Here is a 20466-nt window from a genome sequence, read left to right as displayed (position 1 = left end):
ATAATAATAACTTTTCTCACAGAACATACTGTGAGAAATAAAATAATGTGTCTTAGGGCCTGTTGTGTTGAAGATGCTAAATTCATATCTGGATGTGATCTTGGGTGGCCTCTGTCTGTGGCCTGTCAAAGCAAGATCTCAATTCCCTGACCAGTAATTGAAGCCAGGCCATGGCAGTGAGAGGGCCGGATCCTAGCCACTAGACCATGATTACCAGTGGCTGGTGACAAGGCCCTGGCACATCTACTTTGGAAAAAGGAATTTAAACAAAGAGATGGAAAGTGGTGAAACAAGTAAAGTGTTTACTCTGAGGGAAAAGCACACATAGGTGGGCTCAGACAGAGTCGTGCCTTTGTGATAGATTTAATCACTTACATAGAGGCAGTTCTTCTGGGTTGCCTCTGACCAGTCATCTTGCTTTGCCTGCATTGAGTCCGTTATTAGGTGTCACTCAGGGCCCTCCCCTGTGTGCGCCAGCATCTTTTAGCCAAGATGAATTTTCCTGCAAGGGTCTTTAGGAAATTGACCTAACATAGTATGGTCTGGCACCCCATCCCTTCTCTGACCCCTGAGGATCCTTTCTGCACATGTGTAGTTTGGGAAGTCTCCTTGACCTCAGGAATGAGAAATCTGATCTCTTAATCTTTTATCTCCTTGCTCCTATCATTATCTTTGTCCTGGAGTTTCTGTCCACAGGAGACAGATTCCAGCTACTCAGCCTGAGGCCCATCTATCTCCTGCCTCAAATGTACTTTCTTCCCCAATATGTAAACCAAAAACAAAGAAAACAAAACAAAACAAAAAATTACTGCATGTCCCTACATAGCTTGAATTCCATCTGCTTGTGCCCTAGGACTGGAGAATGTGTGCTTTGAAATCAGAATTACTAGTCTAAGTGCTTAAGTCTGAAACCTTGTACTTTATCAGCTACAAATGAATTTCCTCATAAATCAGGTAGTTTCCCAATTTCCACAGCAAATAGAGAATGCCTTTTCTTTCTAAATAAAAGGTTGTACAGGTAGGATTGTAATGTAAACACAACTCTCAAAAATAATTCTATTAGTTCAGCTGAACTGTACTTCAGAATGAGGTCAAGACTGGCTCTGATTACTAGAGTATTTGACTACTGTGCAACTGTTTCTGTGTAATAACCCATTCTACCATTGAATATATATATATATGCGATGCTGCTAAAGAGCCCTTGCAGAAATTAGTGGTAAACAAAGGGGACATTATAACCTCCCATTAGTGAGAGGTAGCTTTTGAGTGTTGTTTAAAGAGTAGGGCTGCATCTGCACTGAATTAATCATATCTTCTCTTCTAGTCTTCTTTGCAACAAAGAACATGCATTTGGACAGAATAGTTAGTCAGGATTATGTGAGAAATCTATAGCTATAGAATAAAACAAAGACAACTAACCTGTTAAGGTGGGAATGGCAAATGTGTGTCACTAGTATTGAGTCCACCTGATTGGTCATAGTACTTTGTTGTTGAGCCCAGATTGGCCCATGAATCTTTCCTGCCACATTAGGATCAAACCTAATTTGTTGATCATTTTTACATGTATGTAACAATCAAAGCATTCAGGAAGTTTAAAATCCAGATTTGAAACCCGTCTGATTTTACCAGAGTGAAGGAAAAATGGAAGGCAAATCAGGAGAAATTCACCTGCCATTTCCTTCACTCATGGCAGTTTGTGAACACAGATGGGTTTTTCAGTCTTATCAGTTGTTACTTTGTTTCACTGTTCCCAGTGTTCAACTGGGAATTTTAAGTTGGGCAAACAAAACGTTCTTTTCTTCTCCATTTTCTAGAGCCTTGCTTACTAAGTTATAATTAATATATAATAAATTGTACATATTTATAGTGTAAAATTTGGCAAATTTTGACCCATGAAAACATCACAATCATCATAATGAATATGTCAATAACCTCTCAAAGCTTTCTCTTGCCACTCTGTAATTCTTTTCCCTCTACCACTCCCAACCATCTCCACTCCAGGCAACCTGGGATTCGCTTTCTGTCACTGTAGATTAGTTTGCATTTTGTAGAGCTTTGCATAAATGAAAGCATACAATATGTAGACTTTTTGACCCTTAAAAAACTCAGCATATTTTTATATTTATCCATGTTTTTATATGTATCAATAGTTTATTCCTTTTTATGACTCAGTAGAAGTTCCAATACTTTGGCCAGTTGATGTGAAGAGCTGACTCATTGAAAAGACCCTGATGCTGGAAGAGATTGAAGGCAAAAGGAGAAGGGGGCAGCAGAGGATGAGATGGTTAAATAGCATCACCAACTCAATGGACATGAATTTGAACAAACTCCGGTAATAGCAGAGGACAGAGGAACTTGGCTACAGTCCATGGGATTGAAAATATTAAGACACTACTTAGCAACTGAAGAACAACAGTAGTCCACTGTATTAATGTAGGAGAGTATGCAGTTATGCATCTGTTGATGGCTATTTGAACTATTTCTAACTTTTGACTATTACAAATAAAAATGCTGTGAGCATTTGTGTACATGTCTTTGTATGAATACATGATTTCATTTCTATTGGATAAATAGTTATCTAAGAGTATGTATAACTTTATAAGACATGGGGGCTTCCCTGGTGGCTCAACTGGTCAAGAAACTGCCTGCAATGTGGAAGACCTGGATTTGATCCCTGGGTTGGGAAGATCCCCTGGAGAAGGGAACTGCTACCCACTCCTGTATTCTGGCCTGGAGAATTCCATGGATAGTCCATGGGATCACAGAGTCAGACATGATTGAGTGACTTTCACTTCACTTCACACCTATGAATACTTAATAGCAAGATGCAAAAGAAGAAAACTGTTACCAGGCATTGACCACACCCCTTAACAAATTTCAATAATAGATATAGGACTATAGAACTCTTTTTGAGTACCCTACTCAGTGTCCATGAATACTGGAGTGTTTCAAATACTGGAATATCCCTGTTTCAAAGTCGTTTCCTTTAATCATTTCAGATGGTTCTTTCTCCAGTCTCAGGTGGTTTCCTCGCATCCATGTGCTGTTCTGGACTCTGGGGACAACTGCATATCTCTAGAATTCTCTTTTCTCTGCAGCTCTCTCCTATTTGGTACTCAGTACAGCGAACTCTAGTTGTTGGCTTTTCCAGACTACCAGGTTTGTCTCCTCAACTCATAGAAACTGCCAGGCTCCCCCTACACTCTTCCTCCCTGTGCTAAGATCTGGAAACTCTGCAGGCAGTAAGCTGGAGCATTCACAGGGCTCATGCCATTTGTTTCCCATATCTCAGGGATCACTTTCCTTTGTTGCCCAATGTCTGAAAACCAGTGTTTCATATATTTTGTCTGCTTTGTGCTGCTGTTTCAGGCATGAGAATACATTTGGTCCCTGTCACCCTATCTTGCCTGGAAGTAGAATTCTGCTCCAGAATTGTTCTCTAAACAGAATTCAAATTTGAAAGTTCCTAATGAGCATTCTAAAAGGTCTTTCCACAACTTTTGCCCATTTGGAAAGCTACTTCTATCTCTGAAAAGAAAAAAAAAAAGTCCTCTGAGTTCATGAAAACAGTCTCTCAGAGGAGCCACCTGCACACTCCAGGACGCTCTATAAACTTGCCAAGGTGGTCATTTGCATATGGTATATAGGACTGAACTGATGGGTAAGAGCAGAAGAAGTTTTGACTCAACTGAAAGATCATCTTCTACCAGGGCTTTGTGGCTAGTTTGATCAAAGACTTCCCAGTTCTACACCCTAGGGTATATTTTGAAGAATTTTTTAGGAATTCATTTTCCAATTCTTTAAGCTAAAAATAATAGTGAGGACAACTTTCTTTGTGAGACTATTTCAATCAGAAGTCAATACAGAGAACTTGTTCCCCATTAGTTTAACATTGCTATAAATTGTTTTGTTTTGTTTTTCCTAAATCCATGGCCAATGGGTTGCTGTCCTTCTCTTTTTGCCAAATTTCTGGAGCACTGGTTATTTGAAATTCATAGCTTTATACCAAAATATCAAGTTTTAAATTTGTAGTGGTCAGCCTTGTTTTATGTTAAACAAAGCCAATTCATATGTGTCAGAATTTTATTAAACAATTTAACCTTTTCAAGACTGCTTTTATATTAACTACTGACTTTAAAATATTGTTATTTTTTTTAATCACTCCTTGTCTAGAGTTATTCTAAGGCCTGAAGGGATGGCAATACTACCTTTTATTTATATGGCCCTTCATAGACCATGGGCTTCCCTTGTGGCTCAGCTGGTAAAGCATCTACCTGCAATGTGGGAGATCTGGGTTCGATCCCTGTGTTGGAAAAGTCCCCAGGAGAAGGGAAAGGCTACCCACTCCAGTATTCTGGCCTGGAGAATTCCATGAACTGTATAGTCCATGGGGTCTCAAAGAGTTGGACATGACTGAGCGACTTTCACTCATAGATCATACAACACTTTGCAGAAGTTATCTCATTTGATGTTGGGAGATGCTAAAAATTTAGGAAACATTAGGGTCTGGAGGTCTAATTCAGCAGGTAATGCAGACAATATGCATACAGAGAAAGAATATAAAAGTCATGTAGTAAAGATTAGAAATGCTGTAAGGAAGGGTATAAGATTATTGGCAGGAGGGAGAAAGCTGGAGAATACTTTGTGAAGGTACTGACCCAAGCCAGATATTAGAAATTAAACTGGTGAAAAATCAGAGGGACATATTCTAGGTGGTTGATACAAGATGTCCAAAGATACTAAGGCAAAAATAAATAGGTCGTCTTTGAAAGATGGTGATAAGAATCCCTTAATGGAGCAGAATGCTGTTTACTCAGTAGTTCTTTGGGGACAGTGACTCTAGTACACAGTTCTCTCTTGATATCTTCACTCAATCATCACAAAATAAATGCTTACAGATTAGAGTAGAATGTTACAGAGGTCACATTGTTTGCCTTTAAGAGTATAAGCAGCAAGGGAAAAACAACAAATAACACACAAGAGGATTCCTGTAAGGATAACAGCTGATCTTTCAATAGAAACTCTTCAGGCCAGAAGGGATTGGCAGGACATACTTAAAGTGAAGAAAGAAAAAAACCTACAGCCCAGATTACTGTACCCAGCAAGGATCTCATTCAAATATGAAGGAGAAATCAAAAGCTTTACAGACAAGCAAAAGCTCAGAGAATTCAGCACCACCAAACCAGCTCTCCAACAAATGTTAAAGGATCTTCTCTAGACAGGAAACACAGAAAGGGTGTATAAACTCGAACCCAAAACAACAAAGTAAATGCTAACGGGATCATACTTACAATAATTACCTTAGATGTAAATGGGTTGAATGCCCCAACCAAAAGACAAAGACTGGCTGAATGGATACAAAAACAAGACCCTTATATATATGTTGTTTACAAAAGACGCACCTCAAAACAAGGGACACATACAGACTGAAAGTGAAGGGCTGGAAAAAGATATTCCATGCAAATAGAGACCAAAAGAAAGAAGGAGTAGCAATACTCATATCAGATAAAACAGACTTAAAAACAAAGGCTGTGAAAAGAGAAAAAGAAGGACACTACATAATGATCAAAGGGTCAATCCAAGAAGAAAATATAACAATTATAAATATATATGCACCCAACATAGGAGCACTGCTATATGTTAGACAAATGCTAACAAGTATGAAAGGGGAAATTAACAATAAAAGAATAATAGTGGGAGACTTTAATACCCCACTCACACCTATGGATAGATCAACTAAACGGAAAATTAACAAGGAAACACAAACTAAATGATACAATAGACCAGTTAGACCTAATTGATATCTATAGGACATTTTATCCCAAAACAATGAATTTTACCTTTTTCTCAAGGGCACATGGAACCTTCTCCAGGATATATCACATCTTGTGGGCCATAAATCTAGCCTTGTTAATTCAAAAAAATTGAAATCATTCCAGAAATCTTTTCTGACCACAGTGCAGTAAGATTAGATGTCAATTACAGGAGAAAAACTATGAAAAATTCCAACATATGGAGGCTGAACAACAGGCTGCTGAATAACCAACAAATCACAGAAGAAATCAAAATATGCATAGAAATGAATGAAAATGAAAACAGAACAACCTAAAACCTATGCTGCTGCTGCTGCTAAGTCACGTCAGTTGTGTCTGACTCTGTGTGACCCCATAGACGACAGCCCACCAAGGCTCCCCTGTCGCTGGGATTCTCCAGGCAAGAATACTGGAGTGAATTGCCATTTCCTTCTCCAGTGAATGAAAGTGAAGAGTGAAAGTGAAGTTGCTCAGTCGTGTCCGACTCTTTGTGACCCCATGGGCTGTAGCCTACCAGGCTCCTCTATCCATAGTATTTCCCAGGCAAGAGTACTGGGACACTGTAAAAGCAGTGCTAAGGGGAAGGTTCATAGCAATACAGGCTTACCTCAAGAAACAAGAAAAAAGTCAAATAAATAACCTAACTTTACACATAAAGCAACTTGGAAAGGAAGAAATGAAGAACCCCAGGGTTAGTAGAAGGAAAGAAATCTTAAAAATCAGGGCAGAAATAAATGCAAAAGAAACAAAAGAGATCATAGCAAAAATCAACAAAGCCAAAAGCTGGCTCTTTGAGAAGATAAATGAAATTGACAAACCATTAGCCCGACTCATCAAGAAACAAGGGGAGAAAAATCAAATGAATAAAATTAGAAATGAAAATGGAGAGCTCACAACAGACAACATAGAAATACAAAGGATCATAAGAGACTATTATCAGCAACTATATGCAAATAAAATGGACAACTTGGAAGAAATGGACAAATTCTTAGAAAAGTACAACTTTCCAAAACTGAACCAGGAAGAAATAGAAAATCTTAACAGAACCATCACAAGCATGGAAATTGAAACTAATCTGAAATCTTCCAGCAAACAAAAGCCCAGGTCCAGACGGCGTCACAGCTGAATTCTACCAAAAATTTCGAAGAGCTAACAACTATGCTACTCAAACTCTTCCAGAAAATTGCAGAGGAAGGTAAACTTCCAAACTCATTCTATGAGGCCACCATCACCCTAATACCAAAACCTACAAAGATGCCACAAAAAAAGAAAACTACAGGCCGATATCACTGATGAACATAAATGCAAAAATCCTTAACAAAATTCTAGCAAACAGAATCCAACGACACATTAAAAAGATCATACATCATGACCAAGTGAGCTTTATCCCAGGGATGCAAGGATTTTTCAATATCCACATATCAATCAATGTAATACACAACATTAACAAATTGAAGCATAAAAACCATATGATTATCTCAGTAGATGCAGAGAAAGCCTTTGACAAAATTCAACATCCATTTATGATAAAAACCCTCCAGAAAGCAGGAATAGAAGGAACATACCTCCACATAATAAAAGCTATATAAGGCAATGGCACCCCACTCCAGTACTCTTGCCTGGAAAATCCCATGGACAGAGGAGCCTGGTAGGCTGCAGTCCATGGGGTCATGAAGAGTCAGATATGACTGCGTGACTTCACTTTCACTTTTCACTTTCATGCATTGCAGAAGGGAATAGCAACCCATTCCAGTGTTCTTACCTGGAGAATCCCAGGGATGGGAGCCTGGTGGGCTGCTGTCTATGGGGTTGCACAGAGTTGGACATGACTGAAGTGACTTAGCAGCGGCAGCAGCATGACAAACCCACAGCAAACATTATCCTCAATGGTGAAAAATTGAAAGCATTTCCCGTAAAGTCAGGAACAAGACAAGGGTGCCCACTTTCACCGCTACTATTCAACATAGTTTTGGAAGTTTTGGCCACAGCAATCAGAGCAGAAAGAGAAATAAAAGGAATTCAGATTGGAAAAGAAGAAGTAAAACTCTCACTGTTTGCAGATGACATGATCCTCTACATAGAAATCCCTAAAGACTCCACCATAAAATTACTAGAGCTAATTAATGAATATAGTAAAGTTGCAGGATATAAAATCAACACACAGAAATCCCTTGCATTCCTATACACTAATAATGAGAAAATAGAAAGAGAAATTAAGGAAACAATTCCATTCACCATTGCAACAAAAAGAATAAAGTACTTAGGAATATATCTACCTAAAGAAACTAAAGACTTATATATAGAAAACTATAAAACACTGGTGAGAGAAATCAAAGAGGACACTAATAGACGGAGAAATATACCATGTTCATGGATTGGAAGAATCAATATGGTGAAAATGAGTATACTACCCAAAGCAATCTATAGATTCAATGCAATCCCTATCAAGCTACCAGTAGTATTTTTCAAATAACTAGAACAAATAATTTCACAATTTGTATGGTAATACAAAAAACCTTGAATAGCCAAAGCAATCTTGAGAAAGAAGAATGGACCTGGAGGAATCAACCTGCCTGACTTCAGGCTCTACTACAAAGCCACAGTCATCAAGACAGTATGGTGCTGGCACAGAGACAGAAATATAGATCAATGGAACAAAATAGAAAGCCCAGAGATAAATCCATGCACCTATGGACACCTTATCTTTGACAAAGGAGGCAAGAATATACAATAGGTTAAAGACAATCTCTTTAACAAGTGGTGCTGGGAAAACTGGTCAACCACTTGTAAAAGAATGAAACTAGAACACTTTCTAACACCATATACAAAAATAAACTCAAAATTGACTAAAGATCTAAACGCAAGACCAGAAACTATAAAACTGAGAGGAGAACATAGGCAAAACACTCTCCAACATAAATCATAGCAGGATCCTCTATGACCCACCTCCCAGAATATTGGAAATAAAAGCAAAAATAAACAAATAGGACCTAATTAAAATTAAAAGCTTCTGCACAACAGAGAAAACTATAAGCAAGGTGAAAAGACAGCCTTCAGAATGGAAGAAAATAATAGCAAATGAAGCAATGGACAAAGAATTAATCTCAAAAATATATAAGCAACTTATGCAGCTCAATTCCAGAAAAATAAACGACCCAATCAAAAAATGGGCCAAAAAACTGAACAGACATTTCTCCAAAGAAGACATACAGATGGCTCACAAACACATGAAAAGATGCTCAACATCATCAGAGAAATGCAAATCAAAACCACAATGAGGCACCATTTCATGCCAGTCAGAATGGCTGCGATCCAAAAGTCTACAATCAATGAATGCTGGAGAGGGTGTGGAGAAAAGGGAACCTTCTTACCCTGTTGGTGGGAATGCAACCTAGTACAGCCACTATGGAGAACAGTGTGGAGATTCCTTAAAAAGCTGGAAATAGAACCGCCTTATGACCCAGCAATCCCACTGCTGGGCATACACACTGAGGAAACCAGAATTGAAAGAGACACGTGTACCCCAATGTTCATTGCAGCACTGTTTATAATAGCCAGGACATGGAAGAAACCTAGATGTCCATCAGCAGACAAATGGATAAGAAAGCTGTGGTACATATACACAATGGAATATTACTCAGCCATTATAAAGAATACATTTGAATCAGTTCTAACAAAGTGAATGAAACTGGAGCCGATTATACGGAGTTATGTAAGCCAGAAAGGAAAACACCAATACAATATACTAATGCATATATATGGAATTTAGAAAGATGGTAACAATAACCCTGTATATGAGACAGCAAAAGAGATTCAGATGTGTAGAACAGTCTTTGGGACTCTCTGGGAGAGGACGAGGGTGGGGTGATTTGGGAGAATGGCATTGAAAGACGTATATTATCATATGTGAAATGAATCACCAGTCCACGTTCGATACATGAGACAGGGTGCTCAAGGCTGGTGCACTGGGATGACCCAGAGGGATGGGATGGGGAGGGAAGTGGGAGGGGGGTTCAGGACGGGTAACACATGTACACCTGTGGCAGATCCATGTCGATGTATGGCAAAACCAATACAATATTGCAAAGTAATTAGCCTCCATTTAAAATAAAATTTAAAAAAAGAGTATGTGTTTGAAGCATTTGCAGTTGTTTTAAGCAGTCATTTAACTCTTTAGCTCACTGTTCTCACTTCTCAACATGGTATTGTGCTGCAAATTAATGCAGTTTGATACACACACACATGCATACATACAAAATACACACAATAAACAAACAGCCTCACATCCTTAATGAACATAATGAAAATACAAAAGTATACATGGAAGACCACAATGGTCAATAAGGATTCAGGCTCCAAAGTGATATGAATAGCCAGAAAATTGGACCAGCATAGGTAAGAAATGAGAAATTTTTAGGGCCATTGAGCACCATGCATTTTCAGTGTTCAGTAGCCCTGAAAATTTCTCATTTAGGCCAGGAAGTCTCTGTCTCATTTGAAATGTTGAAATAAAGGGAACCTGCATAGGTTCTCATTGATCTAAACTTCTGTTGAAGTCCAGGACCTCCCACCATCATTTCTAATCCCTGAATCTTTTTCTAGACTCTTGTCATGAAGGCTGTAAAACAGGCCTTTTTGTTGTGGTAACTGAATTTGTTTCAGAGAAAATTTTCCCATTTTATGTGAGTACAGTCTAAGCTGGACCCTGCAGTAAGATGAATATTTATTCAAGGAAGTAAACAGAAATTGTTTATTCCCACATCATATTTCCTTTTAGGTTGCTGAAGGATATTTTCATGTCGATCTAAACAAGATTGAAGTCCCTTTTGATTTCTTCCAAGTTTCTACCTCACATCATCATCTTCCTACCTCATCTCCAAGAATTATACTATAATTCTGTGTCCTTCTCTGGTTTGGACCATGTTTACAGATTCACAACTCGCTATACTTTGGAGTGCATCCTTTCTAACATTAACATGGTCTTTTAACTGTATTCTGGGATGGCTCCAGTGAGCCAATATCAGTCACAAAGCATGAATGTTTATATTTTAGGCTTTTAATTCTGCCCAGGTTTTTTGCCTTATTTTTCACTATACTGACAAGATGGAGAAATCTTGAAAATTAAATAAGGCAAAATTGGTAGGTCCTGAGTACCGAGATAATGAGTGCATTTGGAGCTGTGAGGTGGGGAGACTAGGCTTCAGGAAGCTGAGTTATTTAAGTCCTCTGATATCCCCAGTCTCCAGACTTGCATGTGGGAGCATTCCATCTATTACTCCTGTGCCCTAGAAAAGGCTGATGAGGCCTGAGCAGAAAAATAAAGGTCAGTTCTGGGTGGTGTACCTTTATTACTCTGTTGTCATTTGGACCTTTAAAAAGGCTCTCTGTGAAAATTGCCAAAGGACATGAAATGGTCCTGTTAACTCACTCTGTTCAGGGCCTAGTGTAGTACTGTGGATTTGATAAAGCGTTTTCACAATGTAAGAGAAGAAGACGTTAAATTGGGCTAATTTTCGAAGACTAGGAGAAAGCAGAGAAGTCTATTTTGTTTTGTTTTCGACTTGAAATTGAGTGGGTGTTCAGCAGAACTGTGTGTAAGTAAACTTACATGAACTGATTTGTTTGACAATTTGATATCATTTTCCTTTCAAAGTCCTGAAACTGAGAAATATAAAATGGTACCCAGTTGTGAAAATTATTTGCCTTCTGTCTAGTGTTGCTCCTTTCTACCTTCTTCTCTCCCTCCCCATCTTTCTCCCTCCCTTCCTTCTGCCTTCCTTCCTTCTTCCCTTTCTCCCTCTTTTTTTTCTATCCTTCCTTACCTTCTTCATATTTCTTTCTGAAGACTGTAATAACTCATTGAAAATTTCCCTAGAGCCAATAATGAATTATTAGTGGCTGTGCAGTATTTTTTAATTGTGTGAATTTTTATTCACTGTGCCATAGAGTGATGATGGTTTAGTCACTAAATCGTGTCCAACTCTTATGACCCCCATGGACTGTAGCCCGCCAGGCTCCTTTGTCCATGGGATTTCCAATGCATTGCCATAGAATAATTTTTGTAATAGCGGCATTCATAAACTGATGATTTCATGTTTCATGAGGAACTATTTACTAAATTGATTTTTACATGATATAGTTTATGTACTCTGTTTATCAATAATATTATAATTCACAATGAATACCTAGGCTGTATCAATACTTTAACATAGTAAGACTATAATCATGACAAGATCTTATTTAGCTAATGTGACTGATTGTCCTTCACAGTAGAAATAGGAATAGTACCTTGACCCATAAAACCACTAATACTTTTCCCTTTTGAAAATATTAACCATTTCACATTTTGCACTAACAGCCTTAAGTTATAGTTAACAAATTTTATTACCAGAGAGTTTATCTAGAGATTTATTTCTAGTTGGACCTGAACATTTTGCAAATGAGGAAACTGAGGCCCCAAGATATTAACTGACTTATCTAAAAATCACATGGCTAATTAATAGCACCTGTCTTTGCATATAGTCCATAAGGCTTGTTATGAATTACAGTAATTAAGGATAATAATTTTATGACCTCTCTCTCTCTTTCTTATTTTGGAAGTAGAGTAAATTCTTTGGAAGTTATATTCCAAATCACTCAGGTCATGGCTAAGATTTATCACGCTTTTTGACTTCCAATGATTTATTTGGAGTGTGATGTCCTAAAGGTCCATTTTTAGAGGAAGGGTGGATAAGTAGAATTGAAAGAAAAATAAAGTCTTGAGCTTATCAGAAACTCAGAAATGGCATTTCTAGAAAAATGCTGATATAAATAACCATTACTTTCTCTTTCAAGTTTTGATAAATGACTTCTTCAGGCTGAACACCTGAAGATCAATCCCTAGATTCATAAAGAATATATAGTAGTTCATTTTATTCAGTACGTTGTAGAATTTTTTAAAAAAATATTAACTCATTAGCATTAATAGAGGCCTATAGTGATTCTGCAAGGAGATCCAACCAGTCCATTCTAAAAGAGATCAGTCCTGGGTGTTCTTTGGAAGGAATGATGCTAAAGCTGAAGCTCCAGTACTTTGGCCACCTCATGCGAAGAGTTAACTCATTGGAAAAGACTCTGATGCTGAGGGGAATTGGGCACAGGAGAAGAAGGGGATGACAGAGGATGAGATGGCTGGATGGCATCACCGACTCAATGGATGTGAGTTTGAATGAACTCTGGTGGCATGCTGCAATTCATGGGGTTGCAAAGAGTCGGACACGACTGAGCGACTAAACTGAACTGATAGTGATTCTTCCTGCCAGATCCACTCAACTTAGTCTCATGATTCCCAGCTACAGAATGTTCCCTTAGCTGCTGAAAGCTCATCAGTGATCAGTTTCATCTTTATTTTCCCCTCTAAAACTGACTTTCGACTCTATGTTCCTTACGAAAAAAAAATGTTGCCAAGAGGATCAATGACAAATCATGAGTCACTTAGCCTTGAGTGCCTCTTAGCTTATAAATGAGCAAAACAGCATTTTGAATACCTTTCTGTTCATTATTACATGTACTTTCTACCATTAGGAGGAAAAAAGCTGAGCCTCCTTCTGGCTCAGAGACCCTTGGCTCCACTTGTGAAAACTAAGGAGTTCTTCAGTCCCCTAACTCTTTCTATCTTATGGTCTTATCGTTGTTGTTTAGTCCCTAAGTCATGTCCAACTCTTTTGCAACCCCATGGACTACAGCCTACTAGCCTCCTCTGTCCATTGGTTTTTCCAGAGTACTGAATGGGTTACCATTTCCTCCTCCAGGGAATCTTTCCAACCCGGGGATTGAACCCATGTCTCCTGCTTGACAGGTGGATTCTTTACCACTGAGCCACCTGGGAAGCCCATCTTATGGAATACAATGCACTGAAAAAAACAAGTATAGAGGTATAACTGAAGTAACAATAAACTACACAAACGTAAAGCATACAATATGATAAACTTTGGTATGCATACACATGTGTAACTATTGCCACAGTCAAGATGGCAGATGTTTAGATATCCCAAAGGTATCTTTGTGCCCCTTTGTTCTCTATTTCTCCCTTACTTTCTTCCCCTAGACATAACCACTGATTGGCTTTCTATCACTGCAGATAGGTTTGCATTTATAGAATTTTATTTAAATGGAAACATGCAGTATATACACCTTCTGTTGGTATTTTTTTTTCACTCACCATAATTATTTTGAGGTCCATGCATCATATTATATATCAAATGTTCTTTTTTTGACTCAGTAGTATTCCACAGTATGCACATACCACAGATGATTCATCCTATTAGCTCTTCATGGACACTTGGGTTGTTTCTAATTTTTAGCTGTTACTGAGTAAAGTTTCTGAACAACCTCATACAGATATTTGTGTGGACAGTAATTTTTATTTCTTTGTGATAAATGTCCCAAAGTACCTTGTTCTCCTGTTAAATTTAGCTTTTCCTCTTTAGGAAGCTGCCAGATTATTTTCCAAAGTGATTATACCATTTGACTTTCTTACCAGCAGTGTATGTAGTTTCTCCACAGCTGATGTGGTCAGAAGTTTTTAACCATTCTGGTAAGTCTGTAGTGGTATCTCATTATAGTTTTAGTTTGTACTTTCCTAATAACTAATGATGTTGAGCATCTTTTCATTTGTTTGTTCCTTCCTATCTTTTTCTGTGAAGCATCTCTTTGAATCTTGCCCATTTAAAAAACTGATTTCAACTCTTTTTTTAATCTGTTCAGATTTGTCTCCTGCAAGGCTGCAAAATAGTTTTTCCTTTCAATCAGAATTAAATGCATGTTCATGAGGCCTACATACATCATTCACTTGGGATCATCTTTGTCTGTTTACTCCTGAAATGTAGTTTCTCATGTTGCCAGTCTATCCATTTACATCTTAGATATTCTAAGATTGTACTTACATTTCTCTTGTGGCTAGCTTTTTGGTAAGAATAGATCTATACTAAATCCAATTGAACTTTATCTTCTCTTGGGAAAAAGTAGTATTTTAGTAACAAGGTTATATGTGCAAGGCTAAAAACATCCACTTATGGTACCTTGTAAGTGCTTTTATAGAAAGTACATCCTATGGGAATTTTGAATACCACCAAGACATTTGTGTTTTTAAGGAAATAATTTACAATGGTAACATTGATTTCAAGAAAGGGAAGTGAGGCTGTTCAATGAATATCACTTTTGTAAATAAGTGAAACTTTTCCTTTTCTTTCTTTACTTATTTAAACTTTTTTCTTTATCATCAGAAAACAAGCAACTGATAGCTTACTTGGATTGTTACTTTTGAAAGTTACATATTGGTAAGGAAGTATACTTTTATCTGACTGTGTTTAAGGGAATGTGGTGTTTAGTCTTTGCATTCAAATCATTGTTCCAATAGAAATCTTACATAATTTTTTATCATATTATACCACATTTCCTTAGACGGGAACAAATCCATGTTCAAGTTTCTTTTTGAATGGTGGGAAAATCCCTTTAACAAAGAGGGATTCTGCTTACATCCATCAGTCGTTATTTTAAAAGAACTTTTCTATTATTTTATATTCTGAAGTGACAAATTAGCTGTCTATTTTTATTTGCTCATCCTTTTCCAATGAATGTCTTTAATATGACTCAGATGTGTATATTAAAATCTTTGGAAAGTCACATCTCATACATCATTGTATGAGTGAAAATAAATGCAGGTTTGTGCTTTTAAAAGTAAATTCCCTAATTAGTGCCCTTAATCTATGCAAATAGATGGGAGGGGGCACTTCAGAGTAATTCAGTTCAATAACTTTCTTGCTGGTGTCTAAATAGAATTTGAGTTGTTGCAAAATCTTTGGTAATGCCACAGTAAGATTGCTCTCTGACTTCTCTCATTTTCCTAGCTCCCACTGATTTATAAGAAAACTGTAGGGAAGAAGTTTTCAAAGTATGGTCCTTGGACAAATAGCATAAGCCTTAACCTACGAACTTGTGAGAAATGCAGATCCTTTAGCTCTACCACAGACCAGCTGAATAAGACATTGAAACAGGGTGGGGGAGGGCAGGCACAGCAACCTGTTTCGTGACAAACCTTCCAGGTGATTCTGAAGCATGCAGAAGTTTGGGAACCACTAGTCTAGGGGAAGGAAGGAAGTTGTGAATGCAGGCCTAGATAAACTTCCTTTTCTACAGTTCCAAGCTGACAGGTTCATGACAAGGTTGCTGCAGCAACAACTACACAGGATTGGATAGCTTTGTGAAATTAAGAGGCATGAATACAAACTGATCACAATGTTCTAGATCACTAAAATTTATATTGGGAAAGATGGATTTTTACTTTTAGCCTTTTGTTGAGGAAAAGCCCAGTTTCATAAGGTTTTGTGTGTGATGTGGAAACCATGCCTATTTTTTTAAACATCACTCCTTTGGAATTTAGAAAATTTTGGAAGAAAAACAGAATTACTCTTAAAGACAGTCATCACAAAAATCATAAGCAACATCCTCAACAGTGATGAATAACCCTGAAAAAATTTATAATTGACTTTCCCTAATACAATATAGTAGCTTTATTTGCCTGCAACATGTTTCACAGAACACCGTGCTGGGCACCTAATGGCTATTGAATAAGCATTAAGATTTGATTTGTTAAACCCTCATTTGACAATTACATGTCACACAAAAATACAGACATTTAAAAACCCTGTTTGTATTCTGTACTCATCTTTCTAGAAGAGTTAGTTTAAATTGGTCTAAATATGGTCAGTCTAAATTCTAGCACTTTCTATATTCAAAGAATTAAATTCATTTTAGGGTTTGCATTTTATTGATATGTGCTAAGGATTAGATGCACTCAGTTAAGCTTCTTCCCGGCCAAATGACATACCCTGTCTCTGATGTCAGTCTGAGAAAATCTTATATAGTGTACAACATCCCCGGATTACCTTATCTAAGTATTACATGGACATTTCAGATGATATGTCTTGGCATGTGGTCATTTTTCATTAACTTATTAAGGTCTGTTAAAGCATCTTTCCCCCTTTTTGACACTTTGCCATATTGAATGCAAAATTGACTATAAAACTGAATGAATGCCTGATATCCATGTAGTAAGCTGATGACTCTTCCTTGGTTTCTAGCAGACATCAGTTGCAGATGTTCTAGGAAAAAGGGCTCTGTTGCTATCCAATATTGGCTATGGACAGTGCTGTCTGTCCTCTGGACTTTATTTTCCTCAACTGTAGACAGAGGGGATTCATTATATCATCTCTAAGATCCTAAATATTTTATGATTCTAAGGCTTAGGGGAAGTTTGGTGCTGGGTGGGGGGTGGGGGGCGGGATCCAAGCCTCAAAGCACTGCTGAGGTATAATATACGATTGAAAGATTTTATGTATTTCTTGAAAGAATGAATGAAGCAGAATAACCAACATAAAGTCAGCCTCAATATTCTTTGGAGACAATGGGAAATAGTGATATTAGGTAGTCATAATTTTAGAGTTTAGACTAATGTGTTTGGGAAAAATACTTTTGAAAAGTATATTTAATCTTAATGCTTTTCCCTCAAAGTTTTCACATTGAATTATGTATTCTTAACTCTAAGGTATATGAAATACTTAGAAAAGGCAATAATTTTAATATTTTAAGCATAGATGTGCTCTGACAATCATATATATTCTTCCTAGAAGAGAAATATCTTTTAAAGGACAGCTCTCTACACTTTATACTCCCCTGTACTCACTTATTTCATTACATTTGTGTAATCTAAAATTGTAGCTATAAAGCTATTTTAGGCATGCCTTTTCCAGAACCTTGTAAGAATCAACAGGAGCATAATTTTAAGCTACAGAAGCACAAAATAAGCACAGAATCCTAGCTACCATAAATGGCCAGAATTTTAACTTTGCAAAGACATAAATACTAACAATGGAGGAGGGGAACATAAGGACAAAAAAAGTAGAATTTGACCAGGTATTTCTGTTTCCTTCTAAATTTTTCCTCTGAACTTTGTTTCTTCTCAGAGATGGAATTCTGTGAGACTCCTCACACTCTGTGCTCTGGCTACCAGACAGACGTGCACAGTGTTTCCCGGCACGGCTACCAGCTAGAGATGGGATCTGATGTGGACACAGAGACAGAAGGTGCTGCCTCCCCTGACCATGCGCTGAGAATGTGGATCCGGGGGATGAAATCAGAGCATAGTTCCTGTTTGTCCAGCCGGGCCAACTCTGCATTGTCCTTGACTGACACTGACCATGAAAGGAAGTCTGATGGAGAGAACGGTAATATAACCACCTATATTAATAGTTTATGGAAAACCCAAAGAGAATGCAGGTTTTAGCCTTTGATTTGTTTTTCCTTCCTTATATCTGATACCTTTCATTTCCTATACAAAATGAAAATGCAGGGTCCCATGGACAAGGCGTGTACCTAAGTATCAGGCAAATAGACACATTCATTTACAATAATAAATAAAGTACTTTTTATTTCTGGTCGTTCCCCCAAGGGAAATCGATCTTATATCATCAGCAATATTATGCGTGTCTTATTCATTACTCACCTTTTATTTTCATCTTTATTTTCCAGTACAATACTAGTGATATTTATTTTAGAAGTACTCATTTCATGTATTTTGACTTTGTATCAATATATGAACAATGAGGCGAACAGCTGTATAACCAAGCCTATTTTGTACGTGTTTTCTATTTTGATTCAGATTAACCTGTCAAGTGTACAGACAAAGGCAAAGTAACCAGATTAGGCTGAAATGATTAAAAAAAAAAAAGTGAATTACCATCAGCCATTTGCCAGACAATAAGTAATAAGGGCAGTATCATTAAATTGTAATTATGTATTATTTTCTTACAACTTTTAGAAATGGAAAAGTTTTTGTCACTTTGATTTGTTGGGAAGAGATTAATTTGTTTTGTTTCCTGCTTTTCTATCCCTATCACATCAATGCTTATTAAACACATTAATCACTCTTCTCATCATTCTGTTTGTCTACATTTCATAGGTCCCATCACTGGGGACCTGGTCTGTCAGCAGTGGCTAGTTAGTAATTTCTCAGGTGCCAGAGAGGTAGCCAACAGCCCTGTACCTGCAGTTCTTTCTGTTCTGTCCTCCTCTGCCTCCCTCAGCCCAGAGGGGACATTGGCCACAAAGATATAATCAGGAATGACATTTGTCCACTAGTTAGAATATCATTTCCTAAATGAGAGGCCATTACATTTTGTAATATCACCAAGTATCCTTGAGGGTCTGGATTTTTTAGGCTTGTTTTCATGTATGTATATATGCAATGCTGAGTTTGACCAAGAGTATGGAGGAGGTGAAGTGTGGAAGTGAGAAGGGAACATACTTGATCTCTGTCATGCATATTCATGTAAGTGAAGGAGCAGTAGCATGGATGTTGGGAAACCCTGCGCTGGTCCCTACAGTTTTTTGGGCTTTAACTATCAAACAAGAAAAATAACAACCAAATTTAGGTGAAATCAGGTAATAGAGGAGCTCCTCTATTTCCAAGACTTCTTGTTCTGCCTTATCTCACTCCCCACGCACATGCGTAAGTCCGCAGTCTTGTCTGACTCTGTACAACCCCATGGACTGTAGCCCACCAGACTCCTCTGTCCATGGAGTTTTCCAGACAAGAATACTGGAGTGGGTTGCCATTTCCTACTCCAGGGGATCTTCCCAACCCAGGGATAGAACCCACATCTCCTGCATTGGCAGGCAGATTCTTTACCACTGAGCCACCTAGGAAGCCTTCACACCTCACAAAAGGAATATATGCCAAGTTCACTGGGCTGAAACATTAAAAGAAAAGAGTTCCCCCTAGGCTCAACCATTCTTCTACTCCTGCAAGACCCTAGGTCTGGGGTTTCTTCTGGGGTGATGAAACTACTCTGGAATTAGATAGTGGTAATAATTCCACAACTCTGAAAATACGAAAAGCCACTTTAAGAGTGTGAACATTATGGTAAGTGAATTGTATTTTGATTGAATCTGTTATTTAAAAAATACTACTGGACAAAGAGTAAAGATTGAAGAATCCCAGATGAGTTGAACAAGGATTAATTAGTAAAACATATTTGCTATTACAGGTTTTAAATTCTCGCCTGTTTGCTGTGACATGGAGGCTCAAGCTGGGTCTACTCAAGGCAAGTGTTTCCAAATATTTGATGACAAATTGTTTTTACCTCACCCCATCCCTGACAACCAGCCTGCACAGTTCAACCCTGCCCATCTGATAAACAACACACAGGCCTGGTTCATTAACCTGTCAAAGATTAGTTTATTGGTAGCTTGTTGGTTTGTTTTCCTCTGAAGATTTCATGGGTATGTGTTGATGGTAACAGTGAGGAGGTAAGGGAGGAACTGAGGACAAAGACAAGATTTAAGGTCGAATAGAGAAACATTAATTTAGCATGAGAGTAGAGATTTAAATCAGGTATGGTTGGTTTTGGCCTCATGATTTCTACATCATCTATGGTTTCTTGCATAACTCTAGCCATTGATTTAGTATAGTTCAGATACTGTCATAATTTTACAATGCCACCTAGCAAATGGCCTTGGGCTTTTCCCTCCAATGCTCTGGCTTGGCTTAAGAATCACACTATACCCCTGTCACTACACCCCTGTCCCTGTCGTCAATTATAAATAACACCTTCAA

General features: G+C 37.8%; 1 protein-coding gene across 1 annotated transcript in view; it reads left to right on the top strand.

Moving 5' to 3' along the window:
• The window catches only part of TENM1 (teneurin transmembrane protein 1), a 900209-nt gene that overhangs the window by 324848 nt on the left and 554895 nt on the right, over positions 1-20466 (top strand). Inside the window, exons 5-6 of the mRNA XM_027963346.3 lie at positions 17816-18076; positions 19898-19954. Coding sequence (XP_027819147.1) covers positions 17816-18076; positions 19898-19954 — 318 coding nt within the window. The remainder of the gene's footprint in view (positions 1-17815; positions 18077-19897; positions 19955-20466) is intronic.

This window comes from Ovis aries, chromosome X (genome assembly GCF_016772045.2).
Source record: "Ovis aries strain OAR_USU_Benz2616 breed Rambouillet chromosome X, ARS-UI_Ramb_v3.0, whole genome shotgun sequence".
NCBI lineage: Eukaryota > Metazoa > Chordata > Mammalia > Artiodactyla > Bovidae > Ovis > Ovis aries.
The sequence above is the reverse complement of the archived record's forward strand: the minus strand, read 5'-3'. Positions and strand labels throughout refer to the sequence as shown.